At 39.1% G+C, this 26,228-nt stretch overlaps 1 protein-coding gene across 8 annotated transcripts in view; it reads right to left on the reverse strand.

The window, feature by feature from the left end:
- The window catches only part of CABIN1 (calcineurin binding protein 1), a 93,325-nt gene that overhangs the window by 63,498 nt on the left and 3,599 nt on the right, over window positions 1-26,228 (reverse strand). For 3 of the 8 annotated variants that reach the window (XM_042828690.1, XM_042828693.1, XM_042828688.1), the window contains exons 8-28: window positions 25,907-26,036; window positions 25,385-25,534; window positions 24,679-24,971; window positions 24,205-24,373; window positions 23,709-23,845; window positions 23,131-23,348; window positions 22,357-22,435; window positions 21,913-22,100; window positions 21,291-21,440; window positions 20,389-20,577; window positions 19,446-19,682; window positions 18,539-18,692; window positions 18,185-18,300; window positions 14,477-14,638; window positions 13,000-13,206; window positions 12,504-12,649; window positions 11,076-11,337; window positions 9,443-9,703; window positions 8,671-8,822; window positions 7,975-8,153; window positions 133-315 (exon numbers count right to left, since the gene is read on the reverse strand). In XM_042828690.1, the coding sequence (XP_042684624.1) occupies window positions 133-315; window positions 7,975-8,153; window positions 8,671-8,822; window positions 9,443-9,703; window positions 11,076-11,337; window positions 12,504-12,649; window positions 13,000-13,206; window positions 14,477-14,638; window positions 18,185-18,300; window positions 18,539-18,692; window positions 19,446-19,682; window positions 20,389-20,577; window positions 21,291-21,440; window positions 21,913-22,100; window positions 22,357-22,435; window positions 23,131-23,348; window positions 23,709-23,845; window positions 24,205-24,373; window positions 24,679-24,971; window positions 25,385-25,534; window positions 25,907-26,036 (3,762 nt within the window). The remainder of the gene's footprint in view (window positions 1-132; window positions 316-7,974; window positions 8,154-8,670; window positions 8,823-9,442; window positions 9,704-11,075; window positions 11,338-12,503; window positions 12,650-12,999; window positions 13,207-14,476; window positions 14,639-18,184; window positions 18,301-18,538; window positions 18,693-19,445; window positions 19,683-20,388; window positions 20,578-21,290; window positions 21,441-21,912; window positions 22,101-22,356; window positions 22,436-23,130; window positions 23,349-23,708; window positions 23,846-24,204; window positions 24,374-24,678; window positions 24,972-25,384; window positions 25,535-25,906; window positions 26,037-26,228) is intronic. The other 5 variants (XM_042828695.1, XM_042828692.1, XM_042828694.1 and 2 more) reach the window with 3 other exon arrangements.

Below are 26,228 nucleotides of genomic sequence, written 5' to 3' on the forward strand. Positions count from 1 at the left end.
AAAATAAAATCAGCAATAATGCCTAGTGAAAATTCTCAGCCACAGTGCAACATATTTCAGTGCTTCTGCATGCCAGAAGAAACATTTTAATGAGAAAATACTAGCTGGCATTATCCATTAAGATGGGCTTACTCTTCTCCTCAGTAGATCCCAGGATCTCCTTGCTGGGCATCACCGCATCAGCACAGGCAGTAGAAATCCTCTTCTCTGTGTAAGACTTCCTCAGGCTGTCTTGAGAACTGGCAGGCTCATTAAACATATCCTGTGTGGAACTGGAGTCAGACAGCACTGCTGCAGTGCTATCCTGACTCCTCTCTGCAAAACAGATAAAGGAGGAATGAACTATTTTGCACTGATGGAGCTGCACGTTGGTAACAGTAACGCAAAACTGCAGCCACTCTGCAAACATCTTCCCAACACAATACAGGATCCTTAACAACCACCAATTCTGCTGTCTAAAAGGTATTTCTTTTCTTTCAACTTGTTTACTTCAACTTATCATTTTCATCTCACTTCTTTGTGTTAAGAAATGAAAATCCCAGTATTCTTTCACTTCAGGTTATTGTAACTAATGTGACAGAGAGCTCCCTGACCCATCAAACTTTATCCTAGAATATAATCCTGGAATTTGACTCAAAAGGAATGATGCTTAACAGTGACAAGCAGTTAGGTTGAGAACAAAATATTTCAGTTGTTGTATCACCCTAAAATATTTTGCAGCTTTACTGTGCCACTACCTTGAGAAGCACCCAGTAGAATTTAGAGTCTACTGATAAAATAAAACTGAACAACAATAATAGTAAAAATTACTTGTGAAGGGCAAAAAAGAACACAACTTGGCACCATTAGAGAGGAAAAAAAGACTTACAGGAATGATCACTGATGCCACCTATCCTGCAGGTGTTAGATGATGTTCAGCAAACATTCTGAAAGGTGGTTTGCTATGGCAAATGACCCATCAAAGAGCTAAGTGTAAGACAGGAAAGCTCTCAGACTTCTCTTTTGACTGAGGCAATAGACAGAAGAGTAGAGGTGAATTTGCCTTGACAGAAATAAATGAGTGGAGTGGTGCACTGTGGTTGCTGACAATGTTATGGTCAGAACCAAGCTGCTTATTTAACAACAGACCACAAGACAATTAGCACAGGATCACAGCTGCAGGGGACAAAATCCACACTCAGAACAAACAGGCAAGAGAAAACCCTCCACATCCAAAACCAGCCTGATATAACCCAAGTTCTTCTACATCAAGGTTTATCAGAGACAACCTTGCACAACTGAGATGGGAAATGGCCACTTTTCTGCAATATCGTGCCAGCATAATTCCATGTCCAACCAAAATTATAGGCAATTCTCTTTACATCTGTAGCCCCAAACATAAATTTCCAGTTTCTGCTTAAGGTAGAGAAACAGCTTAACAAAGAGACATGCTAATATATGTTGCCTAGGTATTTCCACTGCATTCTTATTCATTAAGTTCCTTGACATGATCAAGAAAGAAAATTTAAAAAAGCAAAGGCCCTTGAGATGAGCTGATTTTTTAATTAAATTTCTCCTTTTCCACCCAAATCACTTATGTTCAAGGGAGCTACGGGCCAGAGATGGATTTACATTATCAGTATAAATCCCTCTGCAGACCTTTAGCTTGCAGGTCAGATTTTCCTTATTAGGATTCCAACAGAACAAAACCACATTTGATACAATTCTTCAGCTTTTCATTAAAACACAAAGAAAACCTTCCCTTTCAATTAACTGATATTAATAAAACCCTATCTTGAAAAAGAATGGTGAAAGAGTATTTGTTTCTTAATTTGAAGCTTTATGGTTGGATAATGATGACAAGTTTTCTACAGAAGAGATATAATCAGGATGAATTGGAAAAGAATGATTCTGAGGGGAGGTCAGCCAAGCTTTCAGTGACTCACTTACAGAGCCTCAATAACATTCTGTGGTACCACTGAACTCCCAGCTGGCATCAGCAAAACATTTACAGTAGCTCCCTTGATAATTTTTAAAGGAAGTTTCTGCATCTGTAGTAAAAAGGCTGAATTACTCATTAGGGAAGAAAAAAGAAAATTGCAGATTTCCAAATTTTGCCATAAGCTTGGAGGTCAGTTCTGATGCGTGGGTTGTGACAGATGAAGCGTTAGAATGTAATTCCAGAACTGCTAGACCAGTAACAGATCACTAGGAGATTACACTAACCTCTCTGCATGAGAAGATGGACTATAATTCATTTGATATATGATGCTATACTTCAAATATATGTACTACAGGGAAGTTCTTCTCTAGAGGGAGCGACTAGGGGAGGATTGCCAAACACACAGAATTGCTCTCCTTAGTCACTGAGTGTAGCAGAAGAGGCAGTAGCTTTTAATTGCAGCAAGAAAGTCCCATGCTTTTCTGAATCTCAAGTTTAACTGCTTCTTGCAGTTAAAGAAGAGCATACAGAAGCAACAGAATTGCTGAAGGTTTTCAAGCACAGATGGACAAAGAGCAATGGTTTGTCAGGTAATCCTAGATGGGCTTTTATACAGTTTGAAAACAAAACAAAAGCTTTTAGGGTAACCTCAGTGCCACAGTTTGTAATGCAGAACTCGCTGCAGTGGCACAGAGTAGCACTGGAACAACAATAATAATAAAAAAGTACTTTTCCTGTAACAGTGCTCTTCTGCCTAGCTCAGAAATACAGATGCTGCGTGTCCCTCAGGTATATATATATTTCCATTCACTGGGAAAAGCTGACTGTAGCTAAGAGAGATATTCACTAGTGTTATTCAGACCACTGCAGTGAAACAATTACAGAAGCACTGAGGCAGGGTAAGACCCTTAAGATTACCATCAATCTGTGAGACATGAGAAGTAGTTGCTAATTCCCAGCTGTTGATATTTGTCCATTTGGAAGACAGACATTAAGAAGAACATCATAACTTTGTAATAATTATTGCTGTTATTAAAGAAAATTTAATGCAACTGCTAAAGTAAGCCACCTGAACAGGCAGACGTGCACTTCTAATGACAAAGCTCTTACTGCTAAGTATGTAAGCTAGATAAAATCAGCTCATGGTACAAACTGACATAATTTATTCTCAGGGGAGCAGAAGTACAGCTTTACCATGCCAATATAAATAAGGTACTCCATCTTTGCCAATTAATTATTATGCAGCTTTGCAATTGTGTTGCCTGTCCTCCATTCCTTGAACCTTCTTTGAAATGAGAAGAGGAAGGGAGAGGACCTCTGAATGTGGGGGAAGGCGTAGGGAGCCAACAGGGTACAGCTGACTTCTGAACGATGTCTTACATATACTCAGCTATAACAAGAAGGAATCTGGAAACATCAGAAACATTCAGCTACTCATCCAAAGCCAGAAACAAGAGGCAGAGAAAGGTTCTTTTTGAAAAGCTATGTAGGAGGCCTGTTCCAAAAGTAATGCCTCCTATTTTATGTTGTTGGCCCACACCGTCAGGGGTGGATACTGGTGGTACAGCAGTAGAGGTTGAACCTTTCACCAATATCCATGCCCCTGCTGTGTGGCAGATGGCAGCAGAGGGGCAGTCTGATAGAATGATGACTGACGTGGAAGCACGAATGAAGCAAAGGTGTGAAATAAAATTCCTCCATGAGGAAAAATGGGCCCCCATTGTCAAGCATTGACACTTGTGAACATTTATGGAGAGCCAGCAGTGGATGTGAGGGGTGGGTGGTACATTTCAGCTGTGCAGATTTTCACAAGCATTGCACACAGGCTCTTATTCATCACTGGCAAAAGTGCAGAGCTAACAGTGATAACTATGCTGAAAAAAATGTTCTGTAGCTGCAAACTTGCCCTGTCAGACAGTGTTACTGCACTCTTTGTATCTCTTCATGGAAATCAACAGGAGGCATTACTTTGGAATGACCTACATGCATAAGCTCAGTTTAAAGTAAAGAAAATTTCTGCCACAGAGCAGATGGATAAATGACTATGTATTAAATATATAGAGATATACACACTCATGCAAAAATAAAGTGGATTCCTTCCAAGGCTGTAGACCTACAGATTCTCTCTCTTTACCCTGCACACTTGACACCATAGCTCCTCCCTTCTTCTGTATGTACATATGAACATTTTTCTTCATTGCTCTGTGGTCAGAAACATGATGCATCAGACCATTCTCATTTTTGAAACAGTTTCTACCATAACAGGAGACAACATCCAACTCTGCAAAGCCATTTGCACATTACTGAAAGCAAAAGAATTGCAAAGATTTGCATAGGAGCAGGTTAATTTCTTGAGGACAGCAAATCCCCTGAACATATAAAGGCAGTTTTCTAATAAAATGAATCAGATGAAAGTCAATGTTTTGTTCATCTACACTGATCACTGAATGTGTTTTGGTAACTTGCAGTCCTATATTACTGTTTTCAAATGCAATGCAGCAAAACCTCATCAGTGTTTTCTGTTCATTTGGTCAGATTCTTTGACAGTGCTGCACTAATCAGCAAGAGGTTAAACTGGGGAAAAAGTAAAAATGGAGCACACTGCAATAAACTGGATCTGATTCATTATTCATGGAGTCCAGTATGCAGTCCCCATGAACATCCAGTACCATGTACCAGAATAGGATATGCATTGCAGACCTGAAGCTTTCATTTCAAACTGTGGGAGAGATGGAATTTTCGAGAGTTAGATTTTAATGCTCCAAAGTGCAGTGCAGACTTTGTTCTTTTTACGCACAGAAATATCCACCCCATCTTTGAAGCTTATTCACTTTAACATGAGAGACAGCCTACGTGCAGGAAGTTTCTCAGAGATCACCTTCGTCTCACCAGGATGCTGAGAAGCCCCTCATACAAGAAACTGCATCTTCGTAACATTTGCAGAATTACAGGACCAACATACTATGAAGGGAGACTTCTCCCACAGCATGAAGCAAGGAGCCTTTCCCAGTGAGGTTATCATGCAGGATTTGCCAATTACTTAAAGCAAGCCGTGACAGGTAAAAGCAGGAAGAGAATGCCTGGGGAACAGAGATTTGTAAAAAGGTTAGAGGCAGCACGGGCAATATTGGTTGCAAAAGCAATCAGGCAAAGACAAACACAAAAAGGATGATTACATCTAACTACACACAACACACTACATGACATGGATGGAGACTTAAACAATACAACGTTTTAACACTGCAGTAGCAATGAGTACTGAATACATCATCTGCATACCACAATAATTTGTAATTGAATATCAACACCACAACAGCATATTACAGCAAAAAGACCACACAACAACCTCTGGCCTACGTTTGGAAACTTGCTTTCTCTGATTATTTATTATTTTGCTTCGCTTTCCTAACCAATTTTTATGTTTAGCCCCAAATTTAGAAAAACTGATTGAAGCCTGTAGTGTGACTGGTTTTTAATGAGCGCACAAATCCAGCTGATATAAATAACTATGAGCTGGGCCCCCACTGAGTTCCTGATTCTTCTTGTTCCCCAGTTTGCTCTTGGAAAATAAAAATATAAAAAATTAAGTCTCAGGCTTCTACTATCAAATGCAAGTGATCATTTTGAAGAGTTATAAAACAGCAACAGGAGGGAGTGACAACAGAAAAGACAGGATTAACAGAAGGAAGGAAAGGATCCTGAACGGAAAGACAGGAGAAGAGAAAGGAGGCTGCCTACTTTTCACACATAACAGCAGCTGGTCAGCCACTAAATGCAAGCTGCAATTGGACAATACTTGTCTCCTTGAGGAGGATCTCTACTAGGAGCTGCCATGAGGAAAACAAAGTTCAGTTACTTCACAGGCTGTACTTACTTGTTCCTTTGTGAATAAGAATCTGTATAGTGCTCTCGTTCTGTTTGTCACATACGATCATCAGTATTGATACAAGAGATATTTACTTTTGCAAAAGTAAATAAGAGTACTGTGAAGCCTCAGAAAGAATAAACATCCAGGCCGACTTCAGGCCAAACTATCCAGCCCGTGAACAGCAATATAGGCAGTTTCAATTACTGTCAGAATGGTTAAGAAAGTCTAGAGTAGTCAAATGATGGATAGTTTCGTGCTACTTTTAGGAACAGTACAATGGAAATGCAGGCACCAGTTTTTTTCAGTGATGTGATTATATGTAAGCTGTCAAGAGCATTTTACTTCAGAAGTATGTATTTTAATGTAAGTAAAATGCAAATGAATGCAGAGAAGCACAATATATGTGAGAATACAAAAGCAGGAGGCTTCCAAGCACTGCTCAGCCTGTTAGCTCTCCTTCCGTCTGCAGCAGCCCCAAGGCAATTATTTCAGTTTCCTGGAGCCCTTCAATGTGCTGTATCCAGAGTTTAGTTTTGCCAGCAACTTACAAAACACAATGAATGATGCAGTACTTCCCAATTCTACTTGTCATAAATGCACACTGCCTTCCTAAAGATGCCCTTAACTCTGCTTCTTTCAGTAGCTGACACTTTGAATTGCTGTGACAGCAGCAAAGCTAAATCCTAGGCAGGCTAAGCTAGCAGCCCCAAGAACTGCTGTGCTAACAGGTGCAGATGTTCCTTAGCTTGCACCTTCAGGCTTTGCTAAGCAGCCAGCTTTGCCCCCATTGGGCAGTCAGTCTGCCAAAAGCCATAACACCTCACTGAGAGCAAATGTACTGACAAGTATAGGAAAATTCACCTAACTTAGCTGTCTCCTGGGGACACTTCAAGTCTGCAGCACCTGAGCAGATGCAGTCTTCTTAGTCAGAACTGCTTCTTATAGGGAATATGGTTTGGGAATAATATTTAGTTCCTTCTGTTCTTGCTGTTTCAAAAAGAGGCTAACTGACATAAAAGTCTGACCAGTACACCAACATATCACGTATGTTATCAAGAGAGTCTGATTAATTAATCCAGATTTAAATGCAAGCATGCCTAAAATGAATATTTCTATATTCAATTCAGTGAAAGAAATGAAGGAAGTTCTGTCAGTTTCACCAAGAATTATCTGTTGGGGCAAAGGAATAAAGTCATCTTGCAGAGTTTCCAGGTACGTGAACATCTGTTTCAAAACTATGCCAATGTAAGGCGTTCACAAATGACTGTTCTTCAGAAACTGACAGCAGGAGGCATCCCACCCTCCACAGATAAATTCATATCAAGCAGAACACCTCTCCAGGGCCCTACCACATTCTATCCACACTGCTGTACACTGTAGGTATTTTACTCCTTCTCGAGTGCTGATATTCATAGATCCAGATGGATATACAAACGACCAGAAGAATAGAATGAGAATAAAATTCCTAGCCCAATAATAATGTTAAATTACTTAAGCAGTAATTTAATTTCTTCTGTATTCTACACGTTGCAAAATCTTCAGTAACGCTGTGATACCATCCTACCTTCTGCTGCTCTAAGGCAATAACCTGTAAAGATGAGCTGCTAGCCAGTCATTGCAAATGATACAAATCAAAAGATGAAGTCTACTGGATTGTCATGCAAATCACTTCGTGCTGATACACAATATATTCAAAACAGTTGCCATCTGCCTCCTTCAAAAAAGTAAAACACCGTTTCACACTGTTTTGGTTCGCTTTTGAGCAATTTGTTTTGTTTCACCCACCGTTCAAATTTTCACCTGGTCAGTTCACACAGGCATTGACAGAGCATTCAGTCTCCTAAAGACTGAATCCACGTCTTCCCTAGTAAGCTCAGACATTTAGCTCTGCAGAAACAAGAAAAGATTACTGAAAACTCAGGCAGCTGCATTCTCCTGTCAACAGCCCCATCTTGACTAAATGACAGGCGTCAGCGGTGGCAGGTGACAACTTTGACTTTTGTGTTGAAAGCTCTGACTGTACATTGATTCTATTTAAAGTACCAAATTCATAAAGCATCAATATTGCCCGTGATACCACAGACCCATCACCCTCCTTGAAATGAGCAGTTTGATCATTTCAGGTCAGACCCCCCATGATTAAAGCACCTCCCTGTGCTGCCAGTATTGAGAACAGGGACTGTACCGTCCGGCGTTGCCTGCTGACAGGGTTTTTTACATTTGACGTAATCGTGGTCAACTGGAGTGGCTGTGTAAGGTGGGGATGTCAGACCTGGACCAGAGGATGAGGGCAGGGAAGTCCCAGGGCCTGGCACTGTTCCAGCTGAAGAGTGAGAGTCTTCATCAACCATGCAAGCTTTTTCCCTGGGAGAGCAAGGAGGAGAAAACCTTGCATTAACGTATCAGTAACATATACAAAGAAAGGAAAGAGACTGCATTATGACATTTCCAATACATTTATCAAATCTTACTAAAACTCTAAATAATGGAGATTGATCACCTGCTCCCTACCAGCGTTCAGCAGTAGAACATTTATCTCCTGGTTTTTAAGATGACAAAATACGAGGACTGAACTCTCTTAACCTTCAAAATAAAAGTGTTTGCTTTTGCAATTTTCATTGTTGATATAAAAATAAATAAAACAGTTGTTTCAAAACAGATCACAAGATCAAAGCTGTTCCATTTTATTCCATTCCTATCTACACTGCACCAATTACTGAGAAGACCTTCTAACTATACACGGTGCCTGATATTGCACATATTAGAATTAAATCTATTTCTTTGGTTTGGTCTGTATTTCATTTGGTTTCGTTTTAATGGCTCATTATTCAGCAGTTTACAAGCATGCCTTTCGATGATGTTCCTAGCAATCAGCACTCACTTTTCTGCAGCTTTTGGGGTGTTCTTCTCCTCACCCCTGGCAAAAGGTCCCTCAGAAGCTTCTTTCATGAAGCTAAGTAATATCTCTGCATCTACTCCAGAATCTGGCTTCCCCACAAGTTTCAAAATGGAAGCATGAAGTCGGAAGTACACCTAGAAAACACCCAAGTGCATTTAGTCATTACAGAATGCATAGCTCTGCACATAACAAACAGACTGTAGCAACTGCAGTAAACAGTATATGATGGTCAGCTTGTACATTAACTCATCTGAATAGAACGTGTCCTTGCTTGCTAATGACAGAGTCTGAAAACTTGAACATTTTAATAAATGCAACCTAAAGAATAAAACAGTGAAAGCAGACAAGGCCAAAGTCACGGCTGGGTATGATCCAGATGCCCTGTGTCTACCAGACACAAAGGAAAACAGAGGCGTTATCACTACGGTTCCAATTCATGCATTAACTTCTGCTCTCACAGGTATGAGAACCTTGTGAAACACTCACTTTGATTTTGATCAAACCCGATCGATGTGCTGTGTGCAAAGTGAAAACTGTCCAATATTGAGACTGTACGTACAAGCTGGCTTTAAAGCAGGAACAGCCTGAATAACAGACTTCACTTTATTCTCTAAGTTAGTCTTGTAAACGTTGCCAGATGCAAGGCACCATTTATGCTCTGCATGCTTCATAATATAAATCATTAATAACTGGTACTTTGTTATTTGTAAAGAACACTGCTTTCAAGTCTAGGTATTTTACTTTCTCCTTTTACCTCCAGCGCCTCCATCGCAAGTTCTGGTGGATTATGGTAGTGAATCTTCTTTGGATATCGGGCAGCCTCCTCGTGCAGGTAATGACCTGCCTGCTTGTAATGAAGCAGATAGACAACAGGAGGCTGTTTCTGTTTCTCAGCAATCTTTCCCAGCATGTAGTGAATAAGCCACTCCTCTTCGTCGCCGTCCCCCTCGCAGCGAGATGCTGACGTGAAGCACAGCTTGGCTGTCTCCAACATGCTGTCTCGGCGTTCTTCCATCTGAGATGGAATCAAGCATTGAGAAATACATCAGTTCACCGTGGCTACAATAAAAAATGCTAAAAAAAAAAAAAAAACACTCCTGCTCAGAAAAGTTCAAAGATGAGGAACATTATTTAAAGCATTTTCAAGCTTTTGCGTATGAGAAACTCAATCCTGAAAAATGTATATTCCTGGAAGGAAGATTCTATTGTTCAAACTTATTTTTTAATATAACAGAGCTCTTATTAAAAAAAAAAAAAAAAAAAAAAAAAGGCACTTTTTAATTCAAGTAGTGCCAAATAAACATTCTGATTTAATGCACAACTTCAGATGGTTGGTCTGCATTGTACTTTTTATCTGACAACATCAAATAACTTCAGCACTATCCCTGAAAATCTCTAGCAAGCTCCTTGTAGCCAAGAGGCTACGAGACAGTAAGAGCAAACCTTTAACAGAACACAGACATAAGGCATAATACTTAATTTTCTGAGTAGTTTTGAAGCTTTTATGATGTTATTAACAAATAACCCTTATCTGTATGTATATATGTACTGTTAGATGCCACTGCATGCATAATTACTGGGGGAAAAAAGCCAACCACAACACAACACTTGCCCCCCTTTAGAACATGTGCTCACATCACCTTCTTGTGCACAGTCAAACGCCATACAAGCAGCTACAAGGAGTGCAACTGTAACACAGTTACACCTGCAGCTGAGATGCAAGACCCATCAGTGCTGTGAATACACTGTCCTGGTAAGTAAGTATGCTCCAGTGCCACTCTCTGCAGTTCAACCACTAGTAAGTTTCACAGCACAACAGTCACTCAGTAGCAGTGTTTCTTTTCCACTCTGTTCCCACACATTCTGAGCTACATAATATTTGTGAGTCAGAATAATTAAATCAGAAATTCGGTTTACTGGTCCAAAAAGACAGGCAAAACATTTCTCCTTGCAACTCCATCAAGGTGAGAAAGAGTATTTTGCAATTGCTCATTACTAATGAATTCATTACAACTTTTTACTACTGAAGCACATACACGATTCACTTTTTCCTGGGAAAGTTGCACGAGGCTTACAGAAAGGTAAGGAAAACTTTACACAGCCTTTGGGAAAGGTGAGTTATCTTTTAAAGACAATTCAAAGATCGGGCTCAAAATAATTTTATACAGAAAGAAAAACAAAACAACAAAAAGCAGAAACCCCAAACTCTTTAAACAGCGCTTGATGCCAACTGCTTTTATGAATGAAAATTAGAATTTCCAATATTACTAACATTCAGGCCAGTAGGGAGCTACTAAATGCTGGAGCATGTGAATATTTAAGTTCTTGTGTCAGGAAAGGCCATTTAAAAGATTTACAAGTCCCCACTACACTACGTTAAATCTCACCTGCTGCACAACTTCAGGAGGGAGTTCTGATTTCCACTGCTTAAGCTGTCGAGATGCAAAAGAATGCAGGGCATAAGAAATGGTGCCATATTCTATCCACAGGGAGAGGTTAGAGCTGTCGATCTCGAGGGCTCGCTTGAAGCAATTCAGGACAGGAGTAGAGTGCTTCCAGATGGGGCCATCACTTTTCAGTTCGTTAGAGTTCAACTTGTCCTGAATACGACTTGCTCGAGCCAGAGCCATGCCTGCCCATGAATCAAACCTAGGGAAGCAAGAAAATAAGGTTATCAACAACCTCCTCACACGCACTGCGCTGAATGGCAAAGCCATCACAGCCAGCAGCCATTCAGACGTTTTGAGTTGTTGGACTGAACTGTGAACAGCTTTTATCATCACAACTATTTCCAACGTAAATATCACAAAGAACAAATTCATACTGAGAAATTTCAATAATTAAGAAAGATTGCTTTCTGAAGTAAACATTCAGTAACCTGCCCTGCATTTCTTATATTACTGACAACTGTCACAATAGATCCCCTATCACATAACTTCAAATTAACATCTGAGGTTCATGGTTCTGGAATGTTTATTTTTTTCCACCATGATTCTAACACTGAAGGAATAAATCACAACATTCTCACAATTTTGCTTATTAATTTCTTGCTAATTTGAAAGCTCATTTTTGGGTCAACAGACTTCAACAGAGACATCCCTGAGGGGAATGGGAAGGGAACCATAATACAGACATCTTAAGAAACAGTATCTAAAATGACCAGGGCAAAAATAGTATGCTACCACACAAAGCATCTTATTCTGAACAACAAAAAGTCACAGAAAAAAGCCAAAATGCACTCCCATTTATTTGTGACATCTACAAAACTCCAGAGAAATGTGTTGGATTTTTTGTTTTGTAATTTATCAAGTTGCAAGCTGAAGTTCTAGCAATCTCCCAACCAGTTCCCAGACCAGAAGATTCAACACCATTAAACTATGTCTATTTCCCCTACAGACTTCACATGTAAAATTGCTCTGTGCCCTCACCTTCCCTCTTGTCTCTGTTACCTGACTGAACCCAGAAACAGTCCTCTTAAGTAATTTAAACTGGAGTTTTTGTCATTTAAATTGGTCTACAACGGGAACTGAAATGATAGCTGACATCCAATAGGCAAGCCCTAAGATTTAATCAACTTTTAACATGAAATTGCTTAATCTCGGTGGTATTTCAGTAAGTTTGATGCCACTAAGAAACAGATTTAGCTTAAACATCACCTAAGTACCATACTTAAGCATGGCAAATAAAAGAGGTGAACAGAGAGCAGGGTTGCTTTTAACTCCCGAAACAAAAACAAAGTTTCTTTTTTCTGCTTTCCTAATACTGAAATAAATGAAAAGAATGAATATCATGCAGCAGGATTCAACAATACTGACCTGTTTGGGCAAATGCAAATGTCATGCATGTAAAATTTGATGGCCTTGGACTGTTCTTTATTCTTGAAGTGGTAGTCTGCCAGCAGGTAATACAACTCAGTCACCACTGGTGGAGAATAGTCTGCACCATCTGGGAGAGATGGCGCCTGGAGATGATAAATTAATAATAAAGATTAATAAAACGTCCATATTAAATGAGCTGAACTTCTGCTTCTTCCTTACAGTGAAAGTAGTCTTTCCATCACATGAAGGTACTGAATATGAAAACAGTGAAAATACTCCACAGATTTACAGAGCACTTACATGTCACATGGACTCCATTTAACCAATACTAAATTTCAAGACCGGAAGCTTTGGAGGTGTCTGATTTCACTCAAATGCAATTATCTAAGGAAATCCAGCATAATTTAATAAATCGTTCCCTTAGCTATCTGAAAATCAACACCAAAATAACACTGCAGTAATTTAATCCTGTTTTTATAGCAACTCATTATACCTTGCTGCACGTTCCTTCGATGTAGGCAGACACAGCATCCAGGCTCAGCATAGGTTTGTCTGTTCGAGGAACAATCGTAGCAGTCTTCTTTAAAAGGTTGGCCAAGTCAGCAGAAACGGTGCTGGTTTTGTAACTGTCAAATTCTGGAAGAGTTTTAGGCTTAAAATATTCAAACATGAACAAGGCATCTTCCCACGTGAGATCCACCTGAAGAGGGAGGAGAGGGGAAAAATGACCTCAAATTCCAAAATCATTGTCTACTAACAGAGAGCTTATATGACTTCTCCAGTTACCAAACAGTAAGAGTTACTCTAGAAGGACTGAAATTGTGACTCCCTCGTGGCAGGAGGTTGGAACTAGATATCTTTAAGTTCCCTCCAGCCTAAACCATTCTATGATTCTACAATTAAACCTCCCTACAATTAAATCACTACTAATACCTGGTGCTCTCAAGTACATCATTGCTGCTTCACAATTAAAGGACTAACATTTATTTGCAACTCAGTGTATGTCACTGAAAAATAAAGTCACTCCACTTGTTTAGACAAACTATTATTTTTATTAATACAGTTCTCTCCTGTTAGACCAAGCTTTTTCCTTTTATTGTTCAACTTATTCCTTACAGTAAATTTTGCCTTTGTACATGAAGCTGTACTACTAAAAACTCCATTTTCTTTTTAACAACTTCAGCGAGAACGTTTTCAAACAGATGTAAAAATGTAACTTTTATTTCTAATTTTATGCTCACTTACGTTTGGTAACCATAAATTCATCTGGAGGTTTATAAGCAAAAAGTCAGTGTTTCAGGCGGAGGACTGATATCTCAATTTTTCTGTCCTTTCTTTAACATTATAACCCTTTTCATGTGGCACTCAGTAGTTTTTCTTCTCTCAAATTCAACTGAATCTCGCATATTTCTGACACACAGCTAATAGATATTCTCCATCATGGATTTCACAAAATAAGTTGTATTTTTAACAGTACCACTTTTCATTAACAGCAAGGTTGGCTGCTAAAGTTTTTCTTCTTATAAGCTGACATTTTCATTTTCCTCTCTACACTTCTCAACCTCAAACTTCTCCTTCTCTGTTGAAAACAGGAAAGGCATGGCTCAATAAAAATCAGTTTGTCAGTACTTTCAAAACAGCAAATTACTGTCAGACAACAGCAGCATTTCATTTCAAACATGACTCTTTGGAATCAAGTCTACTACTTTTTTTTTTTTAAAAAGGAAAGTTTGTTTTCTACAATATGCAAGATACGTAAGTTTTAGGAGGGGAGAGGAAAGTAAAAATCATAAATTTATATACACACACACATACACTATACACACACACACACATATATATATATACATATACGCATACATAATACAAAATCTTTTTTGTAAGTATCTTAAGGTACATTAACACCAAACAAGGCTGCATCTTCCAGCACCACAGAAAGTTTCACTGACATTAAGCAATACAGAACTTACCTGCTGTACTGAATGTTCTTCTAGATACCTTGCTTTGCTTTTTTTGCTAGGAAAACCATATAAACAATAAAAACATTGCTCCAAAGCTGTTTCCAGCTCTTCTTTGTATGGGTGAGTATCTTCAGAAGTGGATGCTGCAAGTTCTTTTTCGAGTACCTGCACCTACAACATCACAAATATCAATGAAAATGTCATCTAAGATCTGAAGCTTGTATTAAGTTACCTGGTTGTCTGGAGTTATGTGCTAAAAACAGCCTAAGAAACCCGTTTCTCCCAAAACACAATCAAATATTCCCTGTATTTCTACAATCCAGTCTCACACAAGTAATTTAAATGGCACTGTAACTGTGAGAAAAGTGCTTTCACTGTTCTCTACATTAATTCTTGAACGCTATTTTCAGTCAAGAAAACTAGTTATCAATGTTTTAGACTTAGTTAAGATTGTTCAGTTTCCCATTACACATCAAGTTGCTTTGGTGAATACGAACACTACACTTTGTCAATGCTGTGAATAAGCCAGGCTACCACAAGGAGAAGGCTCCAATGCACAGACATCAGTGTCTTCTGCACGAAATTCTGCAGTCAAAAATTGAAAACGTAAGATGTTCCATCCATCTGCAAACCCCAGAAAAGATCTCACTACTTCTACAGTACTTCTAGAAGAGGTGTTTTGTATGGTTGGGTCGTTGATGTTTTTTGAGCCAAAACTCTGAGAAGTAAGGGTAGTGCATTAGAGCAAGGGTAATTCTTAGAAGATGGTTCAATGAGATTTTGAAATTCAGCAATCACCTTCAAGTCACAGCAGTCTCCTTATTCCCACTACTTTCCCTGTAAGGACTTGTGAGCAGCTTTTGAAATTTAAGACAGCGTAGATAAGTGGGAAGGAAGATGCAAAGCCCACAGGACAACGAAAGCCTGATGTTCCTGCTGCTGCAAACAAAATCACATCTAACACCCCTAACAGAATTATCATTTGAAGAGTGTTCAAAACAACCCCCTGCATTCTTGTGTGCCTTTTAGCAGTACCCCAGAATAATTTTTAGTAACAAAGGAATTAACTATGTATTACTATATTTTCTTGCATATCTTCTTCACTGTATGTAATAAAATGTTTTTCAGCACATCCAGAAGATGAATATCAGTCTATAAGACACATTTCTATTCAGCATTCTTGAAGCTGTCACTCCAAATAATTTGTTCCATTCCATTTTTTCCTTTCTTTATCCTTCCAAAACATTGTTTCTGAAAGCTGAATATCTGTGCTAAATAATGCTGTTTCATTCTTCAGTTTAAAAAGCGGGCAGCCCTTAGACTGAAAACTGAAGATCTCATTCAAGGTACTCGATGACATTAGCGAAGATCCAGTGGTAAATAAATTTGCAGCTCTCAATTATCTGTAGTTTGCCCAGGCTCACAGGGCATGCATCAGATGGACCAGGCTGTGGATACAGGCACACCGTGCAGTTTAGATTTGGCCCTTTGGAGTACTGCAGCTGCACAGCACTTAGGGCAAACCTGAGTCTGGAAATAGGTTAGCTATTTGCATGAAGCACAGTGCCTGAGCTGAGAAGCCTGCTGGACCCAAAGGCAGATCCATGCACAGGCAGCTCAGGTGTAACAGCATTATGCTCCTAATTCCAGGGAGACAGAGCAGAGAAGGCTGCAGAGATAAGCTAACAGCACCACACTGAACTGGCCTCAGCTCCAACACTGTTCATTAGCTCCAGCCCTGCCGGGGAGATCTCACTCTGCAGAACCCCTCAGGCTTTCCACACCACCCTTCCCAGCTGTCTAAATTACTGGCCTGGTCACGCTGCTGCTCAGACACAGAGGCAGATGGAGTCTGGCACTGAGCTGCAGTTAATAAGCTCCAGGGAGTGCCAAGAAGGGAAATGAAGAGATTCCCGAGTGGCTCAATGCAGAACTAATCACCATTTTCTCGTGGCTGAAGGTAATAAGCCTCAACGAAGTCGAGCTGAATCTGTAAAGTGCCACTGAAATATCCCTGTACAGCACTGCCCACTGAACACCACAGCACTGTATTATTTGGGTTCTGCCAACAGCCAGGGTAACCCAGGCTGTCGGTACTCTGGGCAGCAAAAAGCTGACTGCAATTCAATCTCTATGCCGAGGGAAAAAGGAAATAGCAACATGTTTAGAAATATCCTACTTCAGCCATGGGGGATTTCTCAAGGAATTATCCTGAAAAGGTCAACAGAGAGCAGGTAACTCCTTTCATCTAATTATGCTGCTGCCCAGACACACACTGCTGGAGCATATTAGATTTTATAACACACTCATCTGAACAACAGAGCAAAGAACAGCCTTGAGACACAGGGAGATGGACTGAAGTAGCTCTTCATTATCATCTTTGTTCAATAGATCAGCTCTGTAAATATAAGCTGAAGTTACATTTAGCTCATAACATAAAAGCAACAGAAGTACTACCTGTTTCAGTCTGCAGTATAAACCCAAGGCAGGTACAATCAAAATACCCAAATTTAGCAACAGCAGAACAGTGACAAACATCACAGCTCCAGGACCAAATCCAGGTAACGGCACACAGTCTGTGAGGGATCAGCAACATCCCAGATGCCTAACTGGGGACAGATCATGTCCTAGAAATGTTTAACAGTTTAGAAGATAAACAGTTTAGAAGATAAATAACTAAGTTTAACTGCAAAATTCAAAACTGAATTTTCATTTAAAGACTCTCTAAAATGCCAGATAATATTTATCTATAATGGAAACCACGCAACCTTTAAGTAACACTTGGCAAATTCTGTTCTGTGAATTGAGCAGCTATACATCTAGTCTAAAACTTTTTAAGAATCACTAAGATGAAAGTGGAATCCCATTAGATTACATGTTTGCAGATGTAACACCACAGTTTTTTCAGTTTGTGAATGATGCACAGTGCTATCGGATTGCCTGTCATTCTTCCTTCTCCTCCAAATCCTAGGAGCAGAATAAAATAACAGTGCAAGAAGCAAAACAGGAGAAGTGGAAGATAGCAATTACTCTTCTCAGTGAGAAGACCAAAGAAGAATGGGAATTATGACAGGAAATAATCTGCTCAAGTTTATTCTCAGTTTTATACCAACACTCAAGAGTACATGCCTATTACTTGCCAGATTTTAGAGAATTAAATGGATAATTAACTTTTTTATTCTAACACCAAGGTACGCCGCCACTTTTCTTACGTGTGCTGTTCTTTGTTGTTCTTTAACACAAAGTTCTCACAATTAAGACTTTTGAATATTACTTCGCTTACTGAACACAAGTGAGCATGATTCTTGACCTGCCTTTTTGTGAAGAAATCACTGAAACATACTGCTACCAGGCTAAGTACTCAGTATAATCACTTCATGGTTCTCCAGGCATGGCAGACCATTTACTAGCTTTCATCTAAGATGTTTGTCCAGTACAAAGGTGGTTACCCAAAGCCAGCTCCTGTCTGACAAGAAGTGCTGTTTAGAAAGGAGAACAAAGGAAAAGGGAGTGCAAAAAGCAAACCTTCACTATATAGACTTCGTTGACTCAAAGGCTGATCTGCTTTGCAGAAGAAAAGTGGACTCAGCAGTGCATTGTAACATGAAGACATTACCCATGCAATAATCTTATAAACTGTTTTGAGATGGCTGCTGCCCATATGAATTTCAGAGGGTTGGGGTTTTTTTTTCCATACTGTACAATGCTAACACTTACATAGAACTTGAGAAGAGCACCATCTGAGTTGCAGCACCAGGATCTTCTTCCCAAATACTCATGAGCAGTGTTCAGCAGCATAAGTGAAGAAGGCAGCATAGGAGTATCAGGATTCACTAGAAGAAAGAAGTTGGCAAATATTTTAGTCTTACAGAACTGAGTTAACTTCACCCACTGCATCTGGTGTAAAAAAATAAAAGTTGCCTCTGGGATAAGAATGTCATATTTGCATATCCATCTACTCCCTTCAGTCAGCAGATGAGATGTCAAACATAAGTAATTTTTATTTATATTCCATAGTAAGATGGAAAGAAGTTCAGCTCCAACACATAGAAGTGAATTTTAAAAAATTACCTCCTTCTCCCTGGTTCTGCTGCTGCTGGCAGCAAAGGGATCGAAAAGCATCTTCTTCATGCTGGATGATCCTGTGTAGGATGATCCATGGAAGAACTGAGGAGACATACGGTTCTTTGGGTTCTTCCTGGACTGCCATGCTGCAGTCTATGATCTAAGAAAGAAACAGGAGTTACACACACAAAAAGATACAGATTAAGAGTCAGGAGTGAATCTTTAATGAACAACCTGAAGCTAATAATGCATTCTACCCTATAGGAATAATCCTCAATTAAGCTTCAGCTTTTCACAGTGAATAGGGGTAAGAAGTCCTACAAGTAAGATCAGCTGGCATGGGAAGGGGTAGAATAGAATTCCCCAACCATTTTTCTCTTGCACAGCCATTTTCCAACCAGTTATCTCTCTGTTAATAACACATTCAGACTTTTCAAAGAGAATAAATGTACAGAAGAAAATACAACAACTATAAAGCACAACAACTGGAAAAGACCACTCAGAATCATTAACAGACATGATACTGATAATTTAAGCAAGTAAGAATGACTGACCTGAACAAAGTTACAAAATGCACTCAGCCAGCTGAATAAGTCTTCACATTGTCACCACTGTCACCATTAATTGAGCATAAGAGTTGTCACCGTTACAGAGCGTAAGAGTTTTGTTCCTTTGGTTATTTTACCACTGTTCTTTAATTCCTTCAGGCAGCTTTGTATTTGAAGGCACCTACTGTTCCTGATTCTAGAAAGGTGCACTTAGTGCCTCTCTAACATGCTGACTTGAAAATTAAAACAATGTTCCTCTTTCCCTCTGCACCAGCAAAACTGTAACTCAAAATGCCACTGTGAACAGGTCAGCCAGCTGTACTCATGTCTGAAGGCCAACACACAGCCACTCTTATCAAGGTTACCTGAATCAGGTTGGTTGTTAATCGAACGAGGCTTGGTGTCACAGAAGATTCTTTCAGGATGCTGTTGTCTGATGATAATGAACTATCTATTCCTATGAGCAGCTGTGTTACTGTAGCAACCCACTCTTCTTTAGCAGAGGCTGCCGTCATATTCATCATCTGCTGACTTGCTTCATTCAAGGCAACTTCTGAGCATTCAAAGCATTGCCTGTAATCTTGCAGCTTGAGCAAAGAGTCCTAGAGAATGTAAATATAAGGAAAAAGGGTGTATTCTTAAAAAAAATAAACTGAATACAGCAGAAGGCAGCTGTACACATTATACAGGTAAGACAGTTTGTTACACTTAGTTGAATTAAGTTGAATTTAAACACCTTTACATGTGACATTAAAAGACAACAGGAGGTGTCCAGATCTTAGATAACAAATATACAGCAGAACATAAATTTCAAAAAATCATTACCCATTTTCTACTTGAATAAGAGAGGCATGAAATACACATTTCCAAGAATACGATACCTACAGGTTTAATAAATTCTGCCCATATGCAGCTCATATTCTTGTGCTACCACATAATTACTCCATAAATGTCAGAACAGCAACTACAAGTACTACAGCAACCCTCCTGCTTCTTTATACTCAAGTTCAGGTAAATGAGATTGCAAAGAGGCTGTCAGATTTGGCTCATTCCAGCTAAAACAGCGTCAGTCTTTCTTGTGATTATTTTTCCCCCCAAGCAGAAAACCTGACTGCTCTAACCACAGCTGAGGTGATCTGTACACATTTTCAATATTATGTGGACTACAGATGCAGCTGTTATACTGGATCTATCTACCAACGGTTTGTCATTCATGCAGGACAGGTACACTACACCATGAAATCATTCATATGCTAGGTAGCTTTTTCAAAGTTTTGGGTTCAGAACGGCTGTAAATCACCAACAAACCTGTAGGAGAAGCAGCTGTGCTGGTCTCTCTGGTATGGATGTCACAAATTCCAGATGTTTGACTCTTCCACTAAAGCATAACGTGGGGCGGAGCAGATGCACCACTGCAGTATAATCCCCTGCCTCATACAGTCGCTGGATCTCTTCCAAAGACTGGCATCTCTCCAGAGATTTTAGGTTTTTATCAATCTGCAAATGTCACACATGGCACAATCCAACCTCCATTTTGTCTTCACATACAAAAGTAGAGGCCTTTCACCTAATGTTTGAGCTATAAAGCTGTGCTAACTCTACAGCTACATCCAGGAATGTAGACCAGGAAGAAAACTCTTACTACGTAACATTTCAGCTGTTCCACATGCTTTTAATTATCATACAGTATGGAACTTTCTTGCCTCAAACCCCCAAATCACACTTCTATGCAAGAATGTGTGCATCAGATGAACTTCAAAGTGAAGACGGCACAACTGCACAAATGTGTTGGAACAGCCACAGAAAGAATGGAAAATCAACATCCTTTTATTCAAATGTTTATGAAAATTACTAAGTGGAAAACACCAACTGCTGAAAAAGGAAACTTATGTTCACACAACAGAAAATAAAACAGTGGTTTAATAATCTACCACTGCACATGCAGTGCCTCTAATAGAAAAACCTTTCTATTCTGCATAAAAACAATCTCAAGTTGTACAAAACCAAGAGATCTGAAAGGTATCTTCTTGAAAAGGAGATGATGGCCATGACTTCATCATTAAACCATGAACCTGTTTCTTTACTCTTAGGAAAATTCTAGGACAAAATTCTAGGTAAGCTTTCATCACAAAAGAGCTAATTTCATAGACTGACCTTTAAGAATGAAAGGGGCGAAACAGGGAGAAACATTCCTGCAAACAAATTCTTACCTCTTCTAAAGAAACTACGGAATCAACATGCAGATTAGGTAATCGTATTATGATGCTGCTGTCGTCACCAGCTTTACGCTGCATTGTCGTGGAGCTCTGCAGCATTTCAGTGCAAATATCATAGTTTTCAAGTGCCTGTTCCATGTCTCCCTACAGAAGTACAGCAAGGGGAAAAAACAGTAACAAATAGAGTTCTGTCTGCAGAATGGCTTTCCAAAGCACGTATGAAATGTTTAAATTCAGTGTAGGCATTGCCAATGTGATTACTGCACATGAAATCAAATCCAAAAAAAGCAAACCAAAGCAAGCAAATCAAGTGCATCTTATCAGTGACCTTTGTAATAGGTAAAACAAACCAGAGAAATCAAATTCAAGTGGAATTCTAAGGATTAATTTGGATTAATTAAAATCCCTTTCTTTTAAGAATACAAAAGAGTAATTAGTAGAAATAATTCTTCCATTCATACTGATCAAAACACTGTGTCAAGAAACATTCCTGTATTCCCCAAAGTGCACGCTTTTAACTGTTTAACTGATTTAATCCTCACACTTAAAATGAGCTGAGAATAACACGACTTTTAATTGCTGAGAAAAGTCTGGTTAAAACAAGAGTAGAACAAACCTGAAGTGCCAGAAAGCGAGCTTTCAGCCAATACACCCGAGTGACAAACTCCATCCAGCCCTCCTCAAATAAATCTCGCTGCGAGGACGCGAATGACAACTGCAGCAGGTCTCCCAAGAAATGAATTCCTGGCAAGTCAGAACCAAACTTTCCATTCACAGAGACAGCAGGGCAATTTCGTGGAGAAACTGTAAATCAATTATGTTTTACCATAAAGTTACCAGCATCCCGTGAGAAGAGCCCCACATACCAGTTATTTACAAAGTACCGATCTGCTCGAAGCCAAATGACGCAGCAGTAATAAGCACCTTTCAGATGTGTGTACAGAGAAAGATATCAGCATATAGAGGAGACAGCTCCAAAAAAATCCAATGAATTCCTGGAACAGTTTCTTAATTTACCTACAGTATTTTTAGAAGAGAGGAAGAAGCACCTGACTCTCACCTGTAGAGTTCTTCCCTTTTGCCAGCAGCCACTGATCTAATTGCAGCTCCATGCAGGAAAGGCTCATCAACATCATATCCTGCAGAAAAAGTGTGAAGTTGGAAAAAAAAAAAGAAAAAAGGAGAGAGAGAGAGAGAGAGAGAAATTAAAAAAAATAGTCATCATTTCCATGACACTGAATATGCATTCTAGTCTTACTGGTTTATTAACGCTTGATGAATAAAGTTCAGGAGCAGACTGGAAAGCACCATGGGTGTCTGTCAGGTGGTTTTGTGCAGTGAAGAATATGCTATTTTCTGATTACATTCATAGGAAGAAGGGCTACAAATCCATCTGTAAAATCCATGAGCTTATGAAAATTGTTGAAGGTCCGACACTGCATGGTACCAGAGGAGCTCGCTGCAGTCTCAAAACCCCCAAATTCATTACATTTATTACAATTTACAGATCAAATATGAAATAAACTCAGGGATTAAAGGGAAAAGACAAGCATAAGGACAGTGATTTTAATGGTATAATTACAAAGTAGTGACCTTCTAAATTTTACACAATAAGAAGTTATAAGACATAATTCAATTTGTTAAAAAAGGATGTACATATGAAAATACACAGATAAACAATAGCACATAACTAGATGTATAAAATGTTGACATCTCATACACAACAACACTGTGTGTGTTTAACTAAAAACAACAGAGCACAGTGTTCTGAATTTGTTTTTTTCATTTGCAGATAGAAGTAGAAACACTACTGATACAACCAAAAACACATTACCTTGATATGCTGGTTACTTGAGTCCCTCAGCAATGGATTGGGAAGGCTCGTACTGTGCTTTCTCCAGCTAGTATAGATACTAAGCACAACCTCAGACAAGCCAGGAGGCCACTTCACCAGGAACTTCTGGCTGATGACCTTCAGATATCTCATCATCAGCTCCAAGATACCACCATTGTTCAGGTTATCCAGCAAGAATTCATGAACATCCTGCTTCTCTAGAAAGCAGATAAAAGCAAAGCTATGCATAACTAAGCTGTGACTTAAAATGTGTTAGTTCTGACAGTGTTTTATGCACTAAGCTCACAAAAGGGCCACAGTATCATCCTGTGCTGCAGAGGCAGAATTAAGTTATTGGGCTCTAATGTGTTAAAAGGGCAATTCCATGCAACACAGTGCTTGCATACAGCAATTAACCAGTCCCCAGGACTTCAAAATCACATTACTAATTGGGATAAAAGTATAATTTCATTATGAATATATTAATTTCACATGTGTATCTTTCTTCTATATACAAGACATGGAAATACAGAAAAGCATACAAGACAGAATAACCAACAGTTATTACAAATCTTTACCAGATTCCATGAATGTTGTAGAATCAAATGACATTCTATGAGGTCCAACATGTTGGAAATTTTCTTCTTTGATCTCTGACTGCACCTCATAGTTGTTGAAAGGGTCCTCCTCCTCCTCTGGATCTAATTTCCTTAATCTGTGTTGAAAGAGGGACAAAAACACTGTACCAACAAAATCCTCATTCCTTCCTTCACTATGAAGTCAAATCTAAGCATGGCATGTTGTACACAGCTTAGCAGTGAAAGCACAGCAACTGAAGCACGCTCACAGATAAAGTACTTGCAAGTTCTGTCGAAACCAAGACCGCCTGTTTGTTGATCTGCACAATCTGACATCTGCACTGTCTTCTAACAGTCTCACCTTACCAGAAGATTTCTCATTTTTAAATTAGTTTTCAACAGCTTTCATTAAAAACAGTTTTATTACATGTATGAGATTGAAGGAGGTGTGTCCTTCAAAAAATAATGTGGGAATAGCAGTTTTAAGGTCCTGTACCTGGAAGGAAGGAATTTCACCAACAGCTCTTGAAAGTCAACCTTCTCTTCTTTCTTACACTTGGTGTTCCGGACTCTGGCAGATCTCCTTTTTGCTGTTTCACCATTGTCTTCTGTAATTCTTCTTCGCTTCACCCCTTTCTTGGATTTATCTCCTGCAGACATATCACCTGAAAACAGAATTTCAAAAAAGAAAAAGATACTGACGTGTTAAACTATCAAACAAAAAGTGGGAAGTCTTTTTAGGAAAATAATAAATATTAATAAAGATAAATACAAAGACGATTTGTGTCTGCAACCATCTTACTCTAATGAAATACTGAAAATCATTTTCCTTTTGAACATATCAACATTTTAAAAACACAACCAAATACAAACTGGCTGTAAACTTGCATTAAAAAAGCTGCTCTGAAGCAAGTAGACTTGCTGAAAATTCCGCAGTTGGAAAAATATATTTAATCTTAAACTGAAGTACCTTGCTCACCTACAGCAGCTCCTGGCTCCAATGAATTCTGACTGTGGCTTGGAAAACTGGGTGTCACAGGAGTATAAGCTAACACAGGTTCTGGCATTGTCACCACCGCAGCGGTGCTGACAGGAGTTGGCTGAATGACACTGACAGGAGTTGAGGTGGGAGAAAGAACCAAATGCTGACCGGGGTCTCTGTACTCTGAGAGATCAATTCTCTTTCCCAGACTGGGCCGAGGAGGATCACATGTTGTGAGGTGGTGATACATGGCAAGTAAAGCTTCTCCTAAACACTTCCATCTGCACATGGAAACACAACACTATGAAAATCAACCCTTTATGCCTTAATACAGAGGTACTTAACTTTAAATATCCTTACAACTTGCTGTAAATAAAGAACTGCAGTATGTTTAAAAGTTTCCATTATATCAACAGTAAAAAACGTCTAAAATCCAAAACCTACTTTGAAGTTCACAAACTAGTCTAGAACAAAAAATCCAATTATACAGCTGGAATGGCTACCAACTCATTTAACATCAGTCTGAAATGTTACATCAAAGACTGAAAATTGACACATTTACAATAAAATCATAAACAGACCAAACAAAAAATGAAAATACAAAAGCATTTGGACAAAAAACAAACCTAAACAACACAGCTGCCAGCATAAGTAGCTTCAGATAAATGTGTTACAAACAGAAAATACGACATACGTGAAGAAGGGAATTGGCTGGATCAGCTTGAGGTCCGGCTCTCTCTCTTGCACCAGCAAAGCCTGTCTTTTCTTACGTAGCTCCAGTGCTTCATCTATGATTCTTCCCGTTTCAGCTGCACTCACATTTACGTTATGGATAGACATGTCACTAGAAAGTATTAAGAAACAAAGACAAAGGTTTGTTTGCTTTTTTCAGGTCTTGATTTATATTTTTCTGCAGTGTAATATGAAGTGTTAAAACAAGCATCCAAATAACCCAGTTTTGCAAACTTTACAGCACACTTACAGAAGTGTTTCACCATCAAAAATAATTGCTCACTTAAAAATTGAACGATAAATGGAGATTGTCCTACTCTGTTTTTCAAATACTGAGGAATGAAAGGAAAACAGAAGGTGCCGTTTTCTTTCTTGAAGAGAGATCGATTAAACAAACAAACAAACAAACAAACAACTCAAAGTGCAGGATTACAAAAGAGAGTTGACACTCCAAATGCAGTATAGGCTACAAGACAACATTCACCATTTGAGGAACATCCTTAAGGAATCTTTCCGGAGGAGAGGCTGCTCCTCAAAGATCTTCTCTTTCAGAACCAATCCTTTGCTGTAGAGGCAATCCTTCTCCAAGGCTTTGCAGATAAAGTACAAACATGCTGACAGAGAAATACAATTTGAATGGTCAATCACTCACCATGCACTACTTTCATATTATTAAGTGTCTTAATTTCAGATTCCACTGCTGCAACGGAAAACGAATCCCAGCAGGTTTTGCTCATATGGGCAATTACATCAATAAAATTAGGATCATTACAGTGGGCAAACCAATGGGACTCAACAGACTCAAC

This window comes from Centrocercus urophasianus, unplaced genomic scaffold, assembly GCF_019232065.1.
Source record: "Centrocercus urophasianus isolate 14NV4802_14NV808 unplaced genomic scaffold, USGS_Curo_1.0 seq_30, whole genome shotgun sequence".
Lineage (NCBI taxonomy): Eukaryota > Metazoa > Chordata > Aves > Galliformes > Phasianidae > Centrocercus > Centrocercus urophasianus.